This window comes from Alosa sapidissima, chromosome 13, assembly GCF_018492685.1.
Source record: "Alosa sapidissima isolate fAloSap1 chromosome 13, fAloSap1.pri, whole genome shotgun sequence".
Classification (NCBI taxonomy): domain Eukaryota; kingdom Metazoa; phylum Chordata; class Actinopteri; order Clupeiformes; family Clupeidae; genus Alosa; species Alosa sapidissima.
The window spans coordinates 2,614,293-2,638,479 of NC_055969.1; the positions used below are offsets into that span (position 1 = coordinate 2,614,293).

The 24,187-nt window shown below is 41.2% G+C and overlaps 1 protein-coding gene across 3 annotated transcripts in view; it reads right to left on the minus strand.

The window, feature by feature from the left end:
- The window catches only part of LOC121680978 (endoplasmic reticulum metallopeptidase 1), a 91,647-nt gene that overhangs the window by 33,013 nt on the left and 34,447 nt on the right, over window positions 1–24,187 (minus strand). For 2 of the 3 annotated variants that reach the window (XM_042060578.1, XM_042060576.1), the window contains exons 4-8: window positions 23,461–23,566; window positions 12,867–13,013; window positions 12,653–12,745; window positions 11,035–11,247; window positions 3,434–3,654 (exon numbers count right to left, since the gene is read on the minus strand). In XM_042060578.1, the coding sequence (XP_041916512.1) occupies window positions 3,434–3,654; window positions 11,035–11,247; window positions 12,653–12,745; window positions 12,867–13,013; window positions 23,461–23,566 (780 nt within the window). The remainder of the gene's footprint in view (window positions 1–3,433; window positions 3,655–11,034; window positions 11,248–12,652; window positions 12,746–12,866; window positions 13,014–23,460; window positions 23,567–24,187) is intronic. The other variant, XM_042060577.1, reaches the window with a different exon arrangement.

Below are 24,187 nucleotides of genomic sequence, written 5' to 3' on the forward strand. Positions count from 1 at the left end.
AACATGCACTTAGTTTATTAAGCATTTCTTTTCATTATGGTTTGTATAGTACAGTATTTATTATTTACTTACATTAGCCTATTAATAATAGCTCAAAGTGCTTTACATTTGAAGCATGTAACACAATAATAGTCAGTCAGTCATTATCAATCACTTTTCTTCATTGCTGGGGCCGTTTATGATAGATATAGAAAAATATATAGAAAATAACAAGTCATAAGACTGGCAGTCTTAACCCTTTACCCCCCACAAGCACGCCATATGGCAACTGTGGCAAGGAAGAACTCCCATATTCCAGGAAGAAACCTTGAGCAGAACCTGACTTAATAGGGGGAGCCCATCTGCTTCTGGCTGACTGCGCCCTCCAATAGCAGCAGTTGTAGAATAATCTGAAAAAGTAGTCTACAGGATAAGATGAGTTAACTAAAAGCCTTCCTGTACAGGTATGTTTTCAGATCTTTTTTTAAAATATTTACTGAACTCGCCTGCTTGATGTACAGAGGCAGGGTGTTCCATAGTTTGGGGGCATAATGGATAAAAGCAGCTTCTCCACTTTGTTTGTGGAGCACTTTGGGTACGATTAAAAGATTAGAATTGGATGATCTAAGTTTTCTTTGTGGTTGATAAGATATTAAAAGCTCAGAGATATATGAAGGTGTTATGCCATTCAGAGCTTTGTAAGTAATTAACATAACCTTAAAATCAATTCTATAGGAAATAGGGAGCCAGTGCAGTTCAGCCAACACAGGGGTGATGTGTTCTCTCTTCTTGGTCTTAGTTAAAAGTCTAGCCGCAGAGTTCTGTATGAGTTTTTTGGGAAGACCAGTGAAAAGTGCATCTAAACTCAATTTAATTCGCAATAATGTCACTTTTTTACATGGCATAGGCCTATATGCAGTTGTTTGATTGCACGCATGTTTGCATTTTGCAAGGTCTATTTTCTTCCGTCTGTCTGTTCCGCCTTCAACACTTATAGCCTTCAGCGCTGCACAGCCTCAGGTCAGCTCACTTCACTTGATCAGTTCTTGGCGAACGGTAGTGTCACACGAAGTTAGCTAAACTGCTAGAATGAGCAACAAAAAACAAACAAACATCCTCAAACATGAGGACTGGGTGTCAAAACTCGCTTACCTGTGTGACATATACGGGTTGCTTAATGACCTTAACCTGTCACTCCAGGGGAGAATGACGACTGTCTTTAAACTGGCAGATAAAGTCGCTGCATTTACAGTAAAGCCAAGCTTGATTTGTGGGGACGACGAGTGGACCGGGGTGTATTTGATATGTTCCAAACAGTAGTGGGGGTTTTGGGAGAGACTGAGGCAGGGCCCTTTCCCTCGCAGCTGGTGCGCGATCACCTTGTTGCGCTTTCAAATGAGTTTGAGCGTTAGGCTACTTCCCATCCTCCAAAGATCCACGGCAAACCAATGAGTGGGTCCGCAACCCATTTGTCAATATCCCGAATAGTCCTAACTTGTCAGCGCAGGAGAAAGAGCAGTTGATCGAAATTGCAAATGACGGTGGTCTTAAGAGTGTGTATAAGGAAACCTCTCTGGTGGGTTTTTGGATCAAAACCAATGCAGAATATCCCGAGATAGCCGTAAAAGCGCTGAAAACGTTGCTACCATTTCCCACCACGTATCTATGCGAGGCCGGGTTTTCTGCAATGACTGCAACTAAGACCAAATTGCGCAATCGACTGGACATTTCAAACACAAAGTTCACGTTTTTCACATTTTTAAGAGTTCGTTACCTTCACTGTTCATACATAACTGGAGCTAGTTCTTTTCAAGTAATGCATGCACAACACATATGGAACATGGAACCCCAACCCCCCCCCGGTCCGTGAAAAAAAAAATGGGAATCAAACCGGTCCATGGTACATAAAAGGTTGGGGACCCCTGGTCTAACCTGCTAGTGATAAAGGCGTGAATTAGTTTTTCTGCATCTTGTGGAGTTAAAAAGGGGCGCACTTTGGCAATGTTTCTCAAGTGGAAATAGGCTGTCTGAGTAACTTTACTGATATGGGGCTTAAAACTTAACTCTGCATCTAAGATGACACCGAGGCTTGTTACTTTTGGTTTGACCTGGTGCGCCAAGTTCCCCAGATTACTAAGAACAATATCTCGCTTTAGTTTTGGTCCAACCAAAAGTACCTCTGTTTTGTCATCATTTAGTTTCAAAACATTTTTGCTCATCCACTGATTAATGGAGGTTAGGCATGCAGTGAGGGAGCAAAGGCCATCTGGGTTAGTTAGCTCCACAGAAATATACAATTGGGTATCATCTGCGTAGCTGTGGAAGTTTACATTATGCTGACTTATGACGTTTCCCAATGGAAGCATATATAGGGAAAATAGCAGGGGCCACATTTCATTGGTAGACTTCGGAGGGCCCTGACATTTAAAACGAGACATTGAGAACTTTGAAAAAGCACTGGTAGTTTACTTACAAGACGATTTATACAGACAGTATCTTCACGAAGTTTAGCGTTTGCAGCCATCTTGAATTTAGTCACGATAAGTCGAGCGACGAGTAAGAATGAACAGGTATGATAAGGGATCAGATTCCAAAAATAATTCCGTGGAAATGCATGGATTCCAGTTGCTGCTACTGGAAGAAACTGGAATCCATGCATTTCCACTGAATTATTTTTGGAATCTGAGGTCACTGATTAAAACAGACCATAGCGCCAAGGACGATAAACAATGTCACTGATTAAAACAGACCATAGAACCAAGGACGGTGACAAATCTCATTTGTACTCTCCACCACTAGTAATCCAAGTGTCCAGAATACATTACTCAGATTGAGTATGTATGAGTATTGTAAGTGTTGAGTATGAGTATGTAACGGAATACGTTACAAATTACATTTTTGGGCATGTATTCTGTATCGGAATACGTTTTGAAAGTATCCTTCCCAACACTGGTCATTGGTCTTTAAAACAATAAACCATGGGGCTGTGAAAATGGAAGCGTGTGTATGTGGCTATGTGCAGAGCAATACATAATATTTTACCGTCATCTCCCAACTATTAGCCGAAGTTTATACATTGATAATGCAAAATTTCTTCAGCTACGAGGTTAATACACAGGGGCAGTTAATATGGTATTAATATGGTTTTGATTTGCATAAAATGCTGTCCGGCGATTTATACACAATGTGATTAATACAAAGGAAATTACTGTAATAGTCATTATTCTTACTGGCTCAATAAAACATTGGACAAATTAAATAATCCTATTCTCAAATGTGATCCTGCCAAACTTTCACATTTTATCATTCAGTCTGCAGAGTATACTGTGTGGGTTAAAAACAGTAGAATCAATTGCCATGAAAAGCCTTTTAGGTGTGCTGATTGTACATGTATCTACAGTTAGTTAAGTTAGTGATTGCATACATGCACATAAATGTGTGCCAGTGCACTTACCCCGTAATAGAGATTTTTGGCCAGAGTGTGAATAAGGATCATTTTGCCAGTAGATGCTGCCCCATACAGGCAGATGGAAGCATAGAAGTGGTTGTACCAGAACATTGAGCGGCCCAACAGAGTCACTAGCAGTGCCACAATTAGCACTGACAGAAGTGTCACCAGCCAGCTGAGCAGCGCCACACCGACTGCATACACCAGCTCCCGGATATATCGCCCCCCTACACACAACACATGGTTAATGTATACAATTGTCATACATAGAGATATTGATTCTGTTATTGATGGCAATACACCTGCCTATCCCTCCACACAACTAAAAAGCCTCCTATTTATAACAAAATTAACATTTAGAATAAGAAGGTGTATCCACAGTTTTTATTTCTGTTCAGTTCCAAAATCTTATTAACAGCCTTGTAGCAGCCAATAATGCAATAACTGCTCATTTGTATGTAATAAAGCAGATAATGTAATAACTTGCCAACCAGGTAATAACTTTTTGCCAATAATGTATACTGGGTTTTTAAAGAATCCTTTAATAATGTAATAACTGCAGCCGATATGTAATGATACACTAATATCACTCTAATACGTATGACGGGGATGGGGTGGGTGAGGTCAGGGGCGAAACGTCTTTTTGCAATAAATTTGCAAACCTATTATATAAAACCTAAAATAAATTAATACAGCCATAATTCCCAGCAATAGAGTGATAATGTGTATGTAGGTGTGTGTGTGTGTGTGTGTGTGTGTGTGTGTGTGTGTGTGTGTGTGCGTATACTGTATGTGTGTATGGTCAGGTCCCAAACAGCTATTTGAATTAGACCAAAGTAAGTGTGACGTGGAAGTGTGACACTTAATATTCAATAAATACAGTGATATTATTCCCCGGAGACAAGAAATTGTTAACAATGGTTGAACTAGGAAGCAGGCTTTGCAACAATGGAATCAAGTATAACCAAGCTAAACACCCACCGTTACCACTGTCAGTAACCAAAGAAAGTAGTACAACAAACTGAACAATTTGAACGTTTATGTGCTATAAATATTGCCTACATACAGTACCCTCCAGAATTATTGGCACCTCTGCTAAAGTTGATTAAAAACAGGTATAAAAAATAATTTGTTGGTGATTTATTGTAATCTCACAATGAACAAAATAGGTACAAATCCAACCATGAAGGGAAGCAAATTTATTTTGAGAAAAAGGAAAATCTCATTAAGAAATTTGGAATATTTTTTACAAAAACATGTTGCTCAGAATTATTAGCACCCCTGCTTATAATACCTTCTTAAGCCTCCCTTTGCCAATAAAACAGCTTGTAATATTCACCTATGACACCCCATAAAGTTGGACAATACAAAGCAAGAGATTTAAGACCGTCTGTCTTTACAAAATCTCCTCAGATCGTCCAGATTCCTAGCTCCACACTTGTGCATTCTCCTCTTTGACTCACCCCACTGTTTTTCTGTGGAGTTTAGATCAGGGGACTGAGATGGCAATGGCCGAAGCTTTATTTTGTGTTCAGTAAACCATATTTGTTTTGATCTGGACGATTGTTTTGGTTCATTGATTGGTTCAACTTTTAGTGTCTTATCAGAGATTGACAGATTTCCTTTGAAATGTTCAGGTTTTTCTTGTTGTTTAGGAAACCATGTAATTACATTCCCAAGGCCTTTGGGAATAAAAACAGCCCCACAATAGCACAGCGCCTCCACCATAATTCTCATTAGGTATTGGATTCTTTTCAGTATAGTCATTCTTCTACATATGCCAAACACACCTAATGTGTTTCTAGCCAAAGAGCGCCATTTTCATTTCATCTGACAATAGACCGCACTTCCAGACAGTCACTGTATCATTTAGTAACGCCTGCTGTTTACCTTAGCTATTAGCAATTAGGTCACTTTTGAAGGTTTTTTGGCGGACTTGGTGACCCCAAGATGACACCTTTGTCTGTATCTCTCCAACAGTGGCTCTTATGGAATTTTTCGCCTTTCTGACCATCCTCCATACTGTACGTGGGGGCAAGATAAACATGCTTGGACAAAGACCCAAGGTTGTCACATTTCCAGTAGATTAGAACCATTTAATCATTTCAACAAAGTACCTAGTTCATATAGACATTCCCTATCTAACAAATGTTAGCACACTTTCTTTTTATTTAAATTTATTATATTCTCTTGTCTTTCTGATGTTGACAAATGACTAGAGGATTTATCCTCTGTGTCACTTTATTTTCATACCTTAGTGAAAAAGAAAGTCATGAACTACTTCTGAAAGTTCACAGACACTCTGATTAACTTAAATAAATTAAAATTAGATAGGAAAATGCTAAGGGGTGCCAATAATTGTGAGCAACGTTCACATTTAGTTAAAAATATTTATTTCTTTATGAGATTTTCCTTCCCTTTAAGGTTGGATTTTTCCTAATTGTTTTAATTGTGAGATTACAATAAATCACGAACAGATTATTTTTTATACCGGTTTTTAGTCAACTTTAGCAGGGGTGCCAATAATTCTGGAGGGTACTGTACATTAGTGGCAACTGGGGGATAAGTGAGATAATGGCCTTCGAGGTGGCCCGATATACAACATAAATTAACACTATTCTTTGCCTCCGCCTGGTCCATTAATTCTATATCGGGACAGCTTGTCAGTATCCCTTATTTATTATGACCGCCAAGCTAGCAAACCGCACTGGACCCCCAAAAGGAGGGGTCACATTTTTCTGTGAATATCTCGAAAACCGTAGGGCCTAGGCGGACCAATTGTTTTTTTATGTTGGGCTCAAAGGGGCCATTCTCAACCCATCCCATAACCTTATTTGCAGTATAGCACCACTTAGTTAAAAATGAAAAAAAAAAAAATACTTAAGAAGGATGTTCCACATTATTAAGCATGTCACAGGTTTCAAGCAATATGGGAAAGAAAAAGGATCTCTCTGCTGCTGAAAAGCGTGAAATTGTGCACTACCTTGGATAAGGTATGAAAACACTGGATACTTCCCGAAAACTTATGCGTGATCATCGTAGTGTGAAGAAATTTGTCGCTCAGAGCACAGGTGGGTTCATGCAGACAAAGGCATAATAAGGAAGGTTTCTGCCAGACAAATTCATAGGATTAAGAGAGCAGCTGCTAAAATGCCATTGCAAAGCAGCAAACAGGTATTTGAAGCCACTGGTGCCTCTGGAGTCCCGCGAACCTCAAGGTGTAGGATCCTCAACAAGTTTTCAAGTGTGCATAAACCTACTATTCGGCCACCCCTAAACAATGCTCACAAGCAGAAATGGTTGCAGTGGGCTCAGGAATACATGAAGACTAATTATTAGGGCTGTCAAAATAACTGATTAATTTTGATTAATTCATTTGAGAAAAAATAACTGATTAATAATCGATTCGACGAAGTCATAGTGCGTGTGCGTTAAATTTTTCCCTAAACCTAATTTTAAAAATGTCTGTCCCCTGACTTTTTTACTATGTACAGTATAATCCCTGATTTATGTAAAAAAAAAACAAAAAAACTAATAGAATGGAAAAGTTTCTTAAAAATGTACAATTAAATTATTGATTGCACTTGAAAACAAGACCAGTGTTTTAACCCCGTGGCATGGAAGGATTATGAGCCCCCCTGCCCACCTGAAAAAGGTAGTAGCTCAGTAGAACAAATTGAAAATCAACCCCTTAAATGATGACTTCTGGCTAGTTTTGTGGAAAGAAATGGACAGATTGAGACTTATGAATGTGTGTATGAGTGTACGTATGTATCAGGGATGGAAATAGCCTAAAATATTTTTTCTACCAGCCTTTTTTTCTTTTTTCTAAAGTCTACCAGCCACTAGAGATACAGTATGAACATCTGATGAAAAATCATGACCAAAATGATCACGGTTATTGGTATTATTGCAATATGATTAAAATGTGCTGACTTTTTTTCTAAACCTACCATCAATGTTGGACAGAACTCATAATTGGCCTGCCCTACCAGTAGCAACAAATCTAAAGGTCAACAGAACAGCTATATCGTCATAAAAGTGGTGTGGCTCCTTTAAGACCCAATCCACTGGTGTGAGTTCTGGAGCCATCCAACTTTATCTAACTCTATACTATCCTACATCATCTGATTTTAATATTATGTCTAGGCTACATTTAACATTTATTTTTTATTTGACCTGTTATGAAATTATGCATTGACCAATATAAGCACACTTTTTTAAGACACTTAAATACATGCATGCTTAGCATTTTGTGAAAACAAATCATTATGGCTACATCGACAAACTCTTAGCCATGAGCTGTATATCCTCTGATTTTAATATTTACACATATGTAGGTATTTAACTCATTGAATGCCAAGCTGTTTTCGGAAGCTTTGTCCTAGAGTGCGAGTAATCTAGACCATTGTTGATGATTTTTGTACAGCCAGATGTGTAATGTGAGATGTGTTATAGCTATAAACACATACAATGGCTCGTTTGAAAGGTGAGACTTTAAGCTCTCAGTGGGTGCAAACCGTGTATTTCTACATGCTTCTGTTCCTGAGAAATCGCAAGCTAAACAGTGGCTAGTTTTCATCAAAATCGCTGTTTTTTTTTCTAGAAATGGAGATATAACGTCGTGTTGTCTGTAAAGGTTCCGGGAAGTGACCTAGCGAGACCTGGCGAGACTGCCACCTAATGATAGACCCACGAAAATGGCCTGGTTTTGAGCTGACGTGCATGGGTCACTGATTCGACCCAAAGCGGCAACCGAGTTATGATAAAATGTCCAGATTGTGCGTTTTCATGAGTTTTCGATCATCATATATTTCATTTCCATTCATCACAGAGTTCCCAAAATCACATATAAGGTGTGTTAGAGTGTCTAGTTTCGTAATTTAAAAAAAAGCTAATACGTAATATTACGTTTTTGGCACTCAACGCATGGGAAGGAAAAACGTAATATTACGTTTTTGGCACTCAATGAGGTAGGCACAGCTCAGTTTTAAGACACTTAAAGCCCAAAATTGGAGACCATATATACATTTGCTACCATTTCAAAACCGGATTACTTTGGAACGGCTTATTGTACAGGGGATTGCATTACACCTTTGTGTTCGGTAAAGTCTGCTGTTTATTGCTGTGGAGTTTGTGAGATATTCCACCTATATGAATTGAAATGAGCGCAGAGCTATAGTAGCCGAATATGATTATTTCTTGAAAGTTAATTTTCTCGCGAACCGTTTATCGCAGCAAATAGCGGCTATAGCACCTTATAAAAGATGAGAAAGTTATTTCATGTGATGTCTGTGAGGCTACTTCGCGAGTAGTTCCTAGAGAAGAATGGGCGGCCACACTTTATGTCGGTCTGCCTCATGTCTAAATAGCAGCGTGTTCCGTGAAGGTGTCGCGGACCGGATTAAAATAGCCTAGTCAGCGAATCAACAATCAGAGAAAACTGCGCTGAGAACGTTGTAGGCGGATATTAGACCCACCTGCTGTTGGTCTAGACATATGTATGCCTTAAACTCGTATCCTGTCATTTAGAAACAATGCTGTGGTCTAGTCTAGTCATCAACAAAAAATGAACGGATTGCAAAAAAAAAAGAATGGATTTGGCGTGACATTTCTTGCGTGTGCGTGAGAATGTGAGATTGGTGCTGAAAGCGTGAGTGTCACGCCAGATGCGTGAGAGTTGGCAACCCTGATGACCTTTGACCCCGAGCCGTTCTTGTCAGTAACCATTACACTGTAAAATGAAGGAGAGAGAAGAAAATGTGCTGCCTACAGTAGATCATTGATTGTAACATTTACTTTAAAAAAATGGCCTGATGGTGTTGATAAAAATAAAGTATTGATTAAAATAAAGTCCTCTGCAATGTCTGCAGCAAGGATTTTGCATATCACCGGAGTTTGTCAACTCTGAAGTCGCACATCAATGCAAAGAAATAGTGTTGACATTGAGGGGAGTGTTAATTTATTTTTCATTGTGTCCCCTAGGTTATATCTGTGGCCTGAAATGCCTTGTACTGTATGTGGAAAAAAACTTCTTCCCGAAGTACTTTTGAATTTATTTCCTCAGCATATTAGGTCATACCATATATTATTATGGCCATTATTTGAACAGTGAAAATAATAATAAGAGTTTTTGAACTTTAATGTCACTAATGCTGATTATTCAATGATGTATTTGAATTTAAATATTTAAAATACTTTCACAGCAAAAATTATATATGCGATTAATTTAGATTAATAAATCACAGAGTATGTAATTAATTTGATTAAATGTTTTAATCGATTGACAGCCCTACTAACTATCAAACAGTTTTGTTTACGGATGACTGCAATGCAACTCTTAGATGGTCCAGATGGATGGAGTAATGGATGGTTGATGAATGGCCACCATGTCCCAACAAGGCTAAGACGTCAGCGAGGAGGTGGCAGAGTGATGTTTTGGGCCGGAATCATGGGGAGAGAGCTGGTAGGCCCCTTTGGGGTCCCTGACGGTATGAAAATGACCTTGGCAAAGTATGTAGTTTCTGACTGAGCACTTTCTTCCATGGTACAAAAAGAAGAACATCATCTGTATGCATGACAATGCACCATTTCATGCTGCAAAGAATACCTTTGGGTCATTGGCAGCTACGGGCATAAAAGGAGAGAAACTCATGGTGTGGCCCCCATCTTCCCCTGACCTCAACCCTATTGAGAACCTTTGGAGCATCATCAAGCAAAAGATCTATGAGGGTGGGAGGCAGTTCACATCCATGCAGCAGCTCTGGAAGGCTATTCTGACATCATTAAAGCAGAAACTCTCCAAGAACTCACAAGTTCAATGGATGCAGGAATTGTGAAGGTGATATCAATGAAGGGGTCCTGGTACCATGTAACTTGGCCTGTTAAGATGTTTTTGATTGAAATAACTTTTGATTTAATTTATATGACCTCGTAATGCTGCAAATTCAACAAATGACCATTTTTAGTTCTTTACAACCTATAAAATGTCGCATAATAATTTGGAACAGTGCATTTTGAGTTTTTTATTTTTGAAAAAAATACTGTTATCATTGGGAGGTTTGTTCAATAAAATTACTGGTTTGCCTACTGGTTATTGCTTCGGGTTTGTAACTGAAAGGTTGCCGGTTCGATATCCGACCAATAAGAACGGCTGAAGTGCCCTTGAGCAAGGCACCAAACCCCTCACCGCTCCCCGAGCGCCACTGTAGCAAGGCAGCTCACTGCTCTGGGTTAGTGTGTGCTTCACCTCACTGTGTGTTCACTGTGTGCTCTGTCTCTTCACTAATTCACGGATGGGATAAATGCAGATACCAAATTCCTTGTATACACAAGTATACTTGGCCTAGAAACATTTTACTGTACACATCGTCAAATGCCAATTAAGGGGACATCGTACATCTAGTTACATTATCAACTCCAGTTATTTAACCAAGGTAGTACTGTAATAACCAGCCAAATATGTTGTTGGCAATAAATTACTACATTATGGTTCAGAAATATTATTATGTTATTTAAAAAAGCCAAATTATTATGTGTTATTGGCTGCTACAAGCCCTGTCACTACCCTAATTCGTATATATCTTTAAGGAAATCTTATTACCTACCCATATTGCTGGGCAGCATGCACTTCTTCCCCAGGTAAAAGAATGTTGCCATGGTAACTATGCAGTTGATGATGGTACCAACACGTGCTGGATATGCCACCACAACCAAGCCCAGTAGGTCAAAAAACACCATGTTTCCATGGCGATATTCAGAAGCATCAGCCAACTTCTCAGACATAACCAGGTGCTTAAGTACGGCTAGGATATTGTCCCCTGCCAAGCCAAAGGATATGAAGAGCCACACAAACATAGATACACATGTACATGACAAAACATCAACGTGTCAAATGTATTAAATACAAAAGAACACAAGCATCAAAAACAGTTTCCTACCCGAAACTAAAATGTTGCCAGGTTGGTTATCACCTACAGCAGTGGTCCCCAAACTACGGCCCGCCACCTCATTTTGGGTGGCCCCCCAAAACATGTCCGTGGTATATAGCATCCGGCCCGCAGTACGACATCCTCAAACTATAACCTCTGTAATTCCCCCATTCATTAACAGTACACATGTAACATTCTTTTTGTCCACTGGTGGTTGTTTTGGCGCTGTTTTGCGCTTGCCATCGAAAACGGAATGAAATGTACTGTATAGTAGGCCTACCTGCAAACAATGTAAGAGGCCTATGCTAACTGCATCAGTGCTCAAAGTATTCTAAAAGTTTATCAATTAATTGTTAATAACTAACTAACTTCTATTCAAGTCATATTTCTGGGACTTTCTGGGATAATTATTTCTATTTATTATTCACTCGTTCAAAAGTTCTCATCAGGTGAGTGAAAGTTAGAATGGTGGTCATTTCAGATGTTTTTGCCAGCTCTCAAAGTTTGAGAACTTTAAATTATTTGTAGGATATTGCTTGTTCACACAGAGTTCAGAGTTCACACATTTTTAATAAATGGAACTCCCTGCTAATACTTTTTGGAACTCCCTGCTAATACTTTTGGCAATGCTAAAGTCTTTTTATTAGTATTATTTCATTTGAGCTACATTTTACACTGATATGGCATGATGGCAACATAAACACAGCTAACAATGGTATTAAATTGCAGTAGCCCATGATTAAATGTAATGGGATATTCAACTAAGGTAGACTGCTGTTGTTCACAGCACTAAGCTATTTATGGTTACTCTTATACTCCGAGTCTCTGGCCCTCTCTTAGAGCCAGGCATAGTGAGCTGGCCCTCGGAAGAAAATGTTTGGGGACCACTGACCTACAGTGCTTTTTCAAAGTTCTCAATATATCGTTTTAAATCTCAGGGCCCTAGAGTCTACCAATGAAGTGTGGAGCTACTTTGAGCCTCGTAAATGGTGTAAAACAGTGATTTATTTGCATGGCTAGGCCGATGCCCGAGGCACCCCCATCGAAAACCTGTTGGTAGCATTGGCTAACTAGCACCATATTTCAGAGTGCAGGGGACAAGCCGAGATGAGCCATGAGACAAAAGTTCACACTCGGTATCATGTTTCAACACACTTTAGGTCAATATCACACTGAACTTCTTCTTTAAGTATCTATGCAAGATCAGTAAGATCAAGATATATTCAAGATATCATATTTCCCCAGCTGTAAACAGCATATTTTAAAAACCAGATACAATACAATACGCTCTCACCTGCTCTCTGGATGGAGTCTGTCAGGATTCGGTCTGCTGTATCATACTTGGTGTGGTAAATGTAGCCATTCTCAATGAAAGCCAGATCTATGCCTGAGGACAGTAAAGGATACAAAAAAAAAATAACTATGGTGGAGAGAAGGTTATGTGGGTAGAAAGAGCAAAACCTTAAAACATTTTAAATGTCAGCTTTAGCACTGAATGATACTCATACCTGGAATATTGCCAAAGTCCCTGTAGATACGGAAGTCTGTGTCAGAGGGGATCACGCCACTCTGAAACACCTCCTGCCCTACCACAGAGGCAAAAGGATGCTTGGCAGCATGGACATAGGCTTGCACTAGCCAAGGATTCTCTGGCCCTGTGAAATTCCAAGTCATGGATCAGGTTAATCCTGCTATTACAGTTGCATCACTATGACGGATAGTCAGACAAGACGGGTGACCGGGCTGACCGGATGACCAGACAAAACGGATAGACGGACAAGACGGATGACCAGGCTCTGTAAATTTAAGTTTTCCGAGGTGACTAATTTTGCGGCGCGTGACATGTGTAGGTGCGTCACATGTAAACATCTACATGTCACATATAAACAGCATTCAGGCTCATCATGAAACGGAGACCTGAAAATCAGTTCCTCCCTGTGAAGTTCGATCCTTGACTTCCTGACTGACAGGACTGTGTACAGGCTGGGTAACATCATCTCATCCACTCTAACACTCAGCGCTGGTGCCCTTCAGGGATGTGTGTTAAGGCCCCTGTTGTACTCGTTGTACACTCATGACTGTATGGCAACTCACACCTCAAACACCATCATTAAAGAGAAACTATGCAGCACTGACAATTTCTTCACTGTTTTCTCGCTTTTGCTGGTTCTGTCTTGACGAATGTCTGAGAAACTCCATCGGTACCTTGTTCTAGCTGGTGCCTGGAGTGTATGTGTATTTAAATGCAGTAAAGCAATTCGTATCACTCGTTATATTTCCTGACACTGAGGCCGTCGGCCCGCCGGCCCAAAGTTGCAAGGGTGGTTTTTCCACTCACAGGCGCTAGAGCAGGGGTCTCAAACTCCTGGCCCACGGGCCAAATCCGGCCCGCGTCCGGCCCAATTCCGGCCCTCGACATATGTCAAAATAATAATGTAATCCGGCCCTTGAGGGTATTTGTAATTGCGACAAACAACGATACTGATTAAAATAGACGATAGATCCAAGTACGGTGACAAATCTCATTTGTACTCTCCTCCACTATTTGCTAGACATCCAGAGTTTGATTCAAACCCAAAATCGCTGCACAAAGTTTTCAGGAAATACTTGTATTAGGCTAGTGAGAAACACGAAGACGTGCATTTTTAATGAAGCGGAGGCGATGCAGGCCATAGTTTTGCACAAATCGAAGCAGAAATAGGCCTACACCAAATGTTGAAAAACGTTCGCGTCTGATGAAGTCTTATGTTATTCACCTATTCTGATTCTGAAGGAGAATATCCTTTTGGAGATTATGATCGATTGTCTATTGACAGTGATAGTCACGGTGCGTCTGTGAATGGAGGTGCGTCTTTGCCTGTATAATAGTGTCCAATATGACAGTGTCCACTAACCATACCATGCTTATTTCGACCCTCTGCCCAACATAGCTTGGAGGTTGCAGTGGTAATCGTGATGATAGTGTCCGTAATGGACATGGTACAGACAGCAGGGCTAGGAGAAATAGGGCTCTGAAGAACTACAAAGTCACCCACGATAGGAACTGATTTGACCAGGATACTTTATTGTAGGCCTTGTGGTTATAGGATAGTAATAGTTTACTATTGTTGGTAGCCTATACAGTACATCTTAGGTGTTTTCCTGTTAATTTGTATGTGGGTAATATGACAAAAAAGAAAATAAACCTGCCCAAATATGTTTATCCAGTATTTACTGAAAGGTGCACAATTTGAGGTGCTTGCCATCCAGTGGCAAATTAGATAAGGTAAATTTACCCCCTTCATAAACTTTTATTTATACTCAAAGATTTTTACATTTACAGTAGGACTTTATCTCTGACCACTTTCAAGCTATGGCCTTTTGAAATATTGATATAAAAATCCAATGGTGTTGCTTTATTAACCCTGACGCCTAGTTTGCTAACCCCAGTCATCCCAGCCACAGTCTCTTCACCCTCTTACCATCTGGTAGAAGAGTATGCAAACATGTACCAGCAGATACAGAGACAGTTTCTATCTTCTATCCACAAGCCGCTAGGATGCTGTGCTGTCATTCTCTTCCTGATAGCTAATCAACCTCAAACCCCTCATTTTTTTAAAATTATTAATCATCTTTATTTATGTATTTTTTATTTATATATTTTTCTCTCTCTCTCTCTCTCTCTCTCTCTCTCTCTCTCTCTCTCTCTCTCTCTCTCTCTCTCTTGCCACTTGTCCCCCACCCCTCACATACAGGTACACCCCCTCACTCAAACACACCATTACAATAATCACAGCATTTCTGTTAAATGTGGATTTAGTAAACTCCCTCCACCTATAACAGCGTATTCTGTACGTAACTATGGCCAGATAGCCCTTGAATGCAAGCATGATGAGTGGTGGGACTCAGCGCTGGACAGCAAATCAGCTTAAATTCGAAGTTGTGTGCGTAGACCCTACCCCTCTCATTCAGCTTCAAGCACACGATAGAAACACATTCACGTGGTCTCTCAGCTTTACATTTAAAACAGAGACATTTAAAATAGAGATTTTATCAGGATGAACAGATTTGTGATGTGTGTGCGAAGGTGAGTGTGTGTTTGTGTATGGGGGAGTGTGTGTGTATGTGAACGTGTGAAGGTGAGTGTGAATGTGTGTGTGTGTGTGTGTGCGTCTCTGTGTGTAAGTGTGTTTGAAGGTGAGTGTTTGGATGTGTGCATGTGGGAGTGTGTGTGTATGTGTGTGTGGGCGTGCGTGTCTTTGAGTATGTGTGTGTGTGTTTATGTATATTTAAATTTGTGTGTGTGTGTGAATATCTGTTTGTGTATGTGTATGTACATGTGTTTCTGCATGTTTGTGTCTGTAAAGGGGAGTGTGTATATGTGTGTGTGTGTGTGTGTGTGTGTGTGTGTGTGTGTGTGTGTGTGTGTGTGTGTGTGAGAATAGGGGTGGGACGGTAACCGCATTACCGTGGTCACAGGTCTGAGTTGGTCACTGCTATCACCGCAAAAAATACCCAGTCCATATCAGTTTGAAATCCTACCTCACAGGATGCTCGTTTAACGTATCATGGCTTAGAGAGCTGTCCGCACCTCACCATCCCACCACAGGCGTCTCCCAGGGCTCAGTACTGGGCCCCCCTTCTCTTTGCTATCCACACCACTTCTTTGGGACAGATTATTCATTCGCACAGCTTCTCTGTTATGCAGATGACACACAGCTTTATCTGTTCTTTCCACCTGATGACCCCTTAGTCTCGGCACGGACCTCGGATTGCCTCTCAGACATATCTACATGGATGAAGGCACACCACCTCCAGCTAAACCTCTCAAAAAACAAACTGCTGGTCCTCCCAGCTAAACCTACTGCTCCCACCTACTCGAATGCCCTCATACAGGCATTATATGCTACCCCCCGACCGTTGCGCTCTTCAGACAAACATCGTCTAGCTCTGCCACCGGTACGCTCAGGTCAATCCAAACTTTTTTCATCGGTTATTCCTCGTTGGTAGAACGCGCTACCAGTTCCTACTAGAGCAGGGACATCTCTCTCCATCTTCAAAAAATTCCTGAAGACCCAGCTCTTCAGAGCATATCTCCTCTCATAGCACTACTTACAACTAGCTAATTCTAGCACTTACCACCTGACTTGACTGTATAAAAACAGCACTCACTGATGCACTTTTCCCTATTGTACTCTACCTTAATGAATTGTTTTAAATTGTTCTAGAATTGTTGAGAGAATTGTTTTAAAAGCGTTAAACTGTTTACCAGGTTGTAAGTCGCTTTGGCTAAAAAAGTGTCAGCCAAATGTAATGTAATGTAGATATCCAGCATGATGTTTTTTCCCCATTGAGATCTGATGTGTTTTATTTTTTAAAGTGTAACATTTTTTTTTGAGTAGTGTATAGTAAGAGTTAAGGTTTGCTCAGAAAGAGAAGAAGGTAGAATAAGAATTTATTTATGATGTAGGTAGTTACTTCAATTAACCAAGATATAGAATAATTGGCGTATTTTCTTACACATAGTGGCCATATTGGAATCTTACCAGATTATACTTGATGCCTCGTATATTATTGAGGTTGTCATGTGATAAAATGACTGTTCAAACTTTGAAATTGTTTTTGAATGATATTTCTATCATGAATAACAATAGAGATGGTCTATATTTTCACATTTGGTATCCGCCACAGGTATCTTAAAGGATTCAAAGAGAGAAAAAGAGACTGGTATACAAAAATAATCTCAAATTATTGAGATTGAGACTGGTATACAAAAAATCTATTATTGCTAATGGTTTGGTTAAAATATTGACGGTTGGCAACCAATACAGCCCGAGGACACACAAATGACCAACAGCACGGCCTCTACCACACAAAACACAAGAGAAACGTAATTTCGATCTCTTTGTATGTCTGGAACATGTGAAGAAATTGACAATAAAGCTGACTTTGACTTTGACAATGTATCGGACACCTCAATCTCAGTTAGCACTGCAACCACAATAGGAAAACTCTGTATAAGCATGCAAGCTTAACACTGGGTAATACATGTGAAGCCACACCACATCTATGTTGGAGGCTGACTGCGGACAAGTGTTGTGCGATGTTAAAATACTGTTTTGGTAAAACCATTCAAAATAACAACCATAAGAATAAAAGAAACAAACAAAACAAATATACAAAATGTACAATGAGTCTTGGAGGTACAGTACAATTCTTAAAATTACGATAGGGGAAAGCGGCAATTACACCTAGGAGCACTCTATGTCGTTCCTGTTTACAGCATTACAGCAATTCGCCAGTTGTGAAGGAAAAACTCTCGCTGCTCCAGCATACGACGTCTCTGCTTTCAGCTGAGAACAAAGGCGATGCGCCAACCAGTATGACTGAACTAGCCTACTCTCGTCCAACTTTTAACAAGTTGTGCTTGACGCTGAGAACAACGGCTATGCACAGACCAGTATGAATGAACTGCTCTCGTGCAACTTTTAACAAGTTGTGCTTGACGCTGAGAGCAAAGGCTATGCGTCGACCAGTATGAATGAACTGCTCTCGTGCAACTTTTAACAAGTTGTGCTTGACGCTGAGAGCAAAGGCTATGCGCCGACCAGTATGAATGAACTGCTCTCGTGCAACTTTTAACAAGTTGTGCTTGATGCTGAGAGCAAAGGCTATGCGTCGACCAGTATGAATGAACTGCTCTCGTGCAACTTTTAACAAGTTGTGCTTGACGCTGAGAGCAAAGGCTATGCGCCGACCAGTATGAATGAACTGCTCTCGTGCAACTTTTAACAAGTTGTGCTTGACGCTGAGAGCAAAGGCTATGCGCCGACCAGTATGAATGAACTCTCGTACAACTTTTACCAGCTTGCACTTGACGCACGCTGACCGGCCCAACCAAACAATTAAGACTGACAATTAAGCCACTCTACACGCTGCTTCTTATCTACTTCCTAGTCCCAACCACGCCCTATAGTACCTGAGTGGAAAACCAAATAGAGGAGGTTAGCCTACAACGGACTCCCTCTGTTGGAGGGGAGTAGGTATAGATAGCCTACCTAGGTGTCAGTCTTAACACACTTCATCTGGTTACAAGTGCAACAGTGCAAGAATAAGGTCTAGAGACCAGTATGAATACTATGGACAAATAGGAGAGTAAAGTATAATGTAGACAAGGTAATATAAAAAACTATGTCAGTGCAAGAACAGGTTGAGGTAATAGGGTTATAGCCATTCATTCATTCAGTATTGTAGCAGAAGCCTGACCGCAGCCATTGATCATGTGTGCTAATATAGCATGAAAAACAGTGTAGCAGTAAAACAGTAGAGAAAACATTAGGCTGTGGACATTAGTAATACAGTAGTAAAACAGTAGTAAAGCAGTAGTGGGCAGTCAGTACTCAAACATGGAGAGGGTGGAGAGGCAGACAGACTAAGCAGAGAAGTCTCTCTCCTCTTCCCTTTAGTGAGGCATTGAACAGTTCAATGGCCCTGGGGACAAATTACTTCCTCAGTCTTTCAGTTGTGCATGGCAGTGAGCGAAGTCTCCAGCTGATCAAGCTCTTTTGCTTTTTAATAGTGCTGTAGAGTGGATGACATTCATTGTCCAAGATGTTGATCAGTTTGTTCAGGGTCCTTTTGTCAGATATTGAAGTGATGCACTCCAGTTCAGCTCCCACTACAGAGCCAGCCTTCCTTACCAGCCTGTCAAGTCGCCCAGCATCCTTCTTCTTTGTGCTTCCTCCCCAGCATACCACTGCATAGAAGAGGACGCTGGCCACAACAGACTGGTAGAACATCCTGAGGAGCTTGCTGCACACATTGAAGGACCGCAGCCTCCTCAGGAAGTGCAGCCAGCTCTGTCCTTTCTTGTAGAGTGCATCAGTGTTGGCTGACCAGTCCAGTTTATTGTCCAGGTGGAGACCCAGATACTTGTAGGTGCTTACCACCTCCACATTGACCCCATCAATGGAGACTGGTAGCAGAGCGGGCTTAGACCTGCGGAAATCCACCACCATCTCCTTGGTCTTTGAAGTGTTGAGTTGAAGGTGATTGAGTTTGCACCAATGCACAAAGTCCTCCACCAGGCTCCTGTACACCTCCTCTTGCTCGTCCCTGATACACCCCACAATTGCAGTATCGTCAGAAAACTTCTGCATGTGGCATGACTCGGTGTTGTAGCAGAAGTCAGATGTGTATAGGGTGAACAGGACTGGAGAGAGCACAGTTCCCTGTGGCGCTCCGGTGCTGCTGATCACAGTGTCAGAGAGACAGTTCTTCAGTCTGACGAACTGTGGTCGCTCGGTCAGGTAATCTGTAATCCAGGTTACCAGGTGAGCGTCCACACCCATCCACACCCATCTGCAAGAGCTTGTCTCCCAGTCTGAGGGGGGATGGTGTTAAAAGCACTTGAGAAATCAAAGAACATGATTCTCACAGCACTTTTCCCCTTGTCTAGGTGAGAATGTGTCCTGTGTAAAAGATAAGTGATGGCATCGTCCACGCCCACTTTGTCCTGGTAAGCAAACTGTTACGGGTCTAGTGCATGGCGTACCTGGGGTCTGAGCATACCTAAGACCAGTCGCTCCATTGTTTTCATCACGTGATGTTAGAGCGACAGGCCTGAAGTCATTAATAAGCTCACTGGGGTGTGGTTTGGACGGGGGTGAGACATGATGTCTTCCACAGTGTTGGAACTTGTCCGAGACGTAGACTCCAGTTGAAGATGTGCTTCAGTGGCTCCCCCAGTTCAGCAGCACAGGCCTTGAGCAGCCTTGGACACAGTCTGTCAGGCCCGGCTGCCTTACGAGGATGAAGTTTTTTTAAAAGATAACTTACTTGATTAGCTGTAATGATGGGGGGGGGAGGGGAGTGGAGGGGGAGGAGGAGGAGGAGGGGTGCTTCTGAGAGGGTTGTCGTGTGGCTGATGGCCGTTGGCTGAAGCCATTGTTGCCGCACTACTCGTGGTCACCATGTGAGGGAGAGGTGCGATAGCCTGATCAGCAGTGATGATGGAGGGGGGCAGCATCTGGGGTCTGTGTGTCTGATGGCTGGGGGGTGGCACTGTAAGCATCCCTCACGTTTGCATACATGAGGTCTATTGTCCTGTTTTTCCTAGTTGGGCAGTCAACAAACTGGTAAAAGTTTGTGAGGGTGGAATCCAGTGTAATGTGGTTGAAGTCACCAGAGATCGCAAAGAAGGCATCACTGTGCTGAGTTTGGAGCCTAGCGACTGTAGAGTGAATAACGTCACACGCTGTGTCCGGGAGGGCTTGAGGCGAAACGTAGACACAAACAACAATGGCGTGCGATGAAGTAGCCTATAATGTGAATGACTTGTTATTGGGGGCCAAGCAGCGAAGCTGCAAATGCACCCATTGAGTTACTAGCTTTTCCTATTATTATTATTATATATCTGCCATTGGAGTCTATGGCATTGCTCGTGACAGCCAATCAAATATGGTGATGAAGCCACCAAACAGGAAGTGGACTAACATCTCCGTGGCACTTTGAGTTCACATCACAACACTCGATACCATTAGTCACGACACACTCACAGCAAATTTTATGCATATACATTGAACACTCTAGCGCCACCACCAGTTCAATGCTGGACATGCGTTCATGCGTGTGATCCTTGACTCTTTTGTCTGATTTCACAATTGAGGTAGCGTCTGTGTCCTTGGACCATCCCGAGTTCATCAACTCCTATCCCGTCACTCTCCGCCATATTGGACCTCCGCCATATTGGATTTGGTCCAAACACTACGAAAAGTTTCAGCGGTTACAAATTTCATCCGATTTTCACAGAACTTGGCGGAGATGATCTTCAGACAGAGCCGCACAAACGATACTTGTCAGATTTTTTTAATTTCAAGTTTATTTGCCCGTGACAGCCAATCACACATGGCGACGATGCCGCCTAACAGGAAGTGGGCTAACATCTCGGCTATGCTTTAATGTATGAAGTCCAATCTTGGTACAGGGACTTGGTATCTGATTGTGAGGACGCACTACAAAATTGGCATCATGTGGCCTCTATAGGAGGCGCTGTAATGCAGGAAGTGAGCTTGTATCTCAGCAACGCTTCGGAGTAAAAAGGCCAAACTTGGTATAAGGACCTGTTACCTGATTATGATGACGCACTAGGAAATTGGAATAATTTGGCCTCTATAGGGGGTGCTGCAATACAGGAAGTGAGTTCCTATCTTAGCAACGCTTTGATGTATGAAGTCCAAATTTGGTACAGGGACTTGGTACCTCATTGTGAGGACACAGTAGGAAATTGGCATCATTTGGCCTCTATAGGGGGCGCTGTAATACAAGAAGTGGGCTCATATCTCACCAACGCTTCGTTGTATGAAGTCCATACTTGATACATGGACATATTAGCTGATTGTGAGGACATGCAAGGAAAGTGGTCTCATTTGACCTCTAGGGGTGCTGTAATAAAGAAAGTGAGCTCACATCTCAGCAACACTTTGGTGTATGAAGTCCAAACTTGGTAGAGGGACATGGTAGCTGATTGTGAGAACGCACAAGGACATTGGTGTAATTTGGCCTCTAGGGACGCTGTAACAAAGTAAATGAGCTTATTTCTCAGCCATTCTTTATCCAATTGCAATCAAACTTGCTGTGAGTGCTAGCTCATGGCATGGCAATGCCATTCCTGCTATAGCGCTCTGCTTGGCCCCCACATTGCTGCTTGCAGCTATATTTTTATTAAGGATTTCTTTCTTTTTGCAAAAAACAAAAGTACAATAGGCATTAATTAGTAGGCCAAATAGCAGCATGTTGAAATTATGTGCCAAATTGCGTTTTTTTATTACAATGATGAAATTGTAGGCTACAGGCCGATGTGCGTTTTATTTGGAGACTGTTTTGCGAGACAGAGACTGAGTTTGCTGCTGATATTCTGGGGATAGGCTACAACACATCCAATGTAGGACTTTAGCCTTTTAATATGCTGCATTGGATCAGTCTTTCTAGAACAGGCAAGAGCTTTCTAGCCTCACGTCAGCAGCGCCACCAGGGTGCGATTTGTGTAAAAACCAGAGATGATTTTGGGATGATTTTGAATAAGTTTGTAACCCCCCCCCCCCCAAAAAAAAAAATAAATAAAAAATGAATGAACGATTCATAGCCTAGTAATGTCATGGCTAATAATAGCCTATATTAATTTTGCCACCTTTGTAACATTTTAGTTTTAGTTTACCGTGGTGTATGACTTTAAACAGCGAGTGTGTTTGGTATGATGATCAGCTCCTCTAATGCAGGGTAGGACTACGTTTTGACAAGCATACAAATTCACCTTGTTCTTGCCCCATCTGAAATTACTCCTCTACTTTTGCTGCCTCCATCCTTTCTGTATTTGTTGTGCAAAAAAATGTTGTATATGATGGCACTGAAGTCTTAAGTTAGTGAATTAAATTAAATGCACGTCTTTGTGTTTCTCACGTGTAGCCTAATACAAGTATTTCCTGAAAACTTTGTGCAGCGATTTTGGGTTTGAATCAAGCTCTGGATGTCTAGCAAATAGTGGAGGAGAGTACAAATGAGATGTCACCGTACTCGGATCTATCGTCTATTTTAATCAGTATCGTTGTTTGTCGCAATTACAAATACCCTCAAGGGCCGGATTACATTATTATTTTGACATATGTCGCTGGGCCGGAATTGGGCCGGACTCGGGCCGGATTTGGCCCGTGGGCTGGGAGTTTGAGACCCCTGGCCTAAACAAAGTAGCATGCATAGAAGCAACTAGGCCAAATTACTGCCTGATGAAAATTTGACTATTTCAAAGTGTGCTCGTTTTTTTTTTGGATGTAGGTAACACAATTTAACAATGTATAGGCTATATTTTTTTCATTTGATTGGTTCAAATTTAATTTAAATATTATATTTCTTCACGTCATCCGCCACGGAGCCCGTGGCTGTAACCGTGAACCACGCATCTCTAATGTACATGTGTGTGTGTGTGTGTGTGTTTGTCTGTGTGATGTGATGTGTGCTATAAAATAAATTGACCTCTCTCCCACGCACAGACACACAAATACACTGACACCTGAGAGACAAATAAAAATATGCACCAAACTAAACAAATAAAACAGAATTTTGGCATACCTGTCTGAAAGACTACTTCCTTTCCCCCCACACCTGCAGCCTCCAGGTTAATAAAGGCTCGTACTTTCTTAGCCCAGGGGTGCTGGGTAATGAAACCATGACTCGCCTAAAGAGGAGATGGAGAGAAAAAACAAAATGATAAGGGGCGTAACATCCTTAAAAACAAGTGTTGTTCAACCTTATTTGAGCCACATTACATTTTTTACATTAAAAAAAATATTCCGCAGCACACCACCAACCAAAAACGTAACAAAATTACACACTGTAGCCTAATACAGCAAAAATAATGTCAATTTCCCTTATAAAAATTAAATGTGTGCGGCAGATTTGCAGAAAACATGTGGGTGATTTGTGGGAAACAAATGAGTTCACTAGAAAATATTGCCCGAAGTTTGCCAATGTTGGCCGCTAGAGGAAAACTTCCAGCAAATTTCTGGCAACAATGAGAAGTTTGCAACTGGTTGCAAATGTGTGTGCTAGTGATTTGCCAGCAAACTTAGACAAAAATGGCAAATTTCCAGTGAACTTCTGGTGACAAACCTAATTTGCATATGCCATTGCTGCAAATTTGCTGTAAAATAGCCAAAAGTTAACCACAACTGTTTGCCAGAAACCTAATTTGCATGTGAAAATATGACCTTGCTACAAATTTGCTGCTCTGTTCGCCAGAAACCTGAAATTTATGTAAGGGTTAGTCTCTCCATTTGTTTACAGTTCAGTTCAGTCT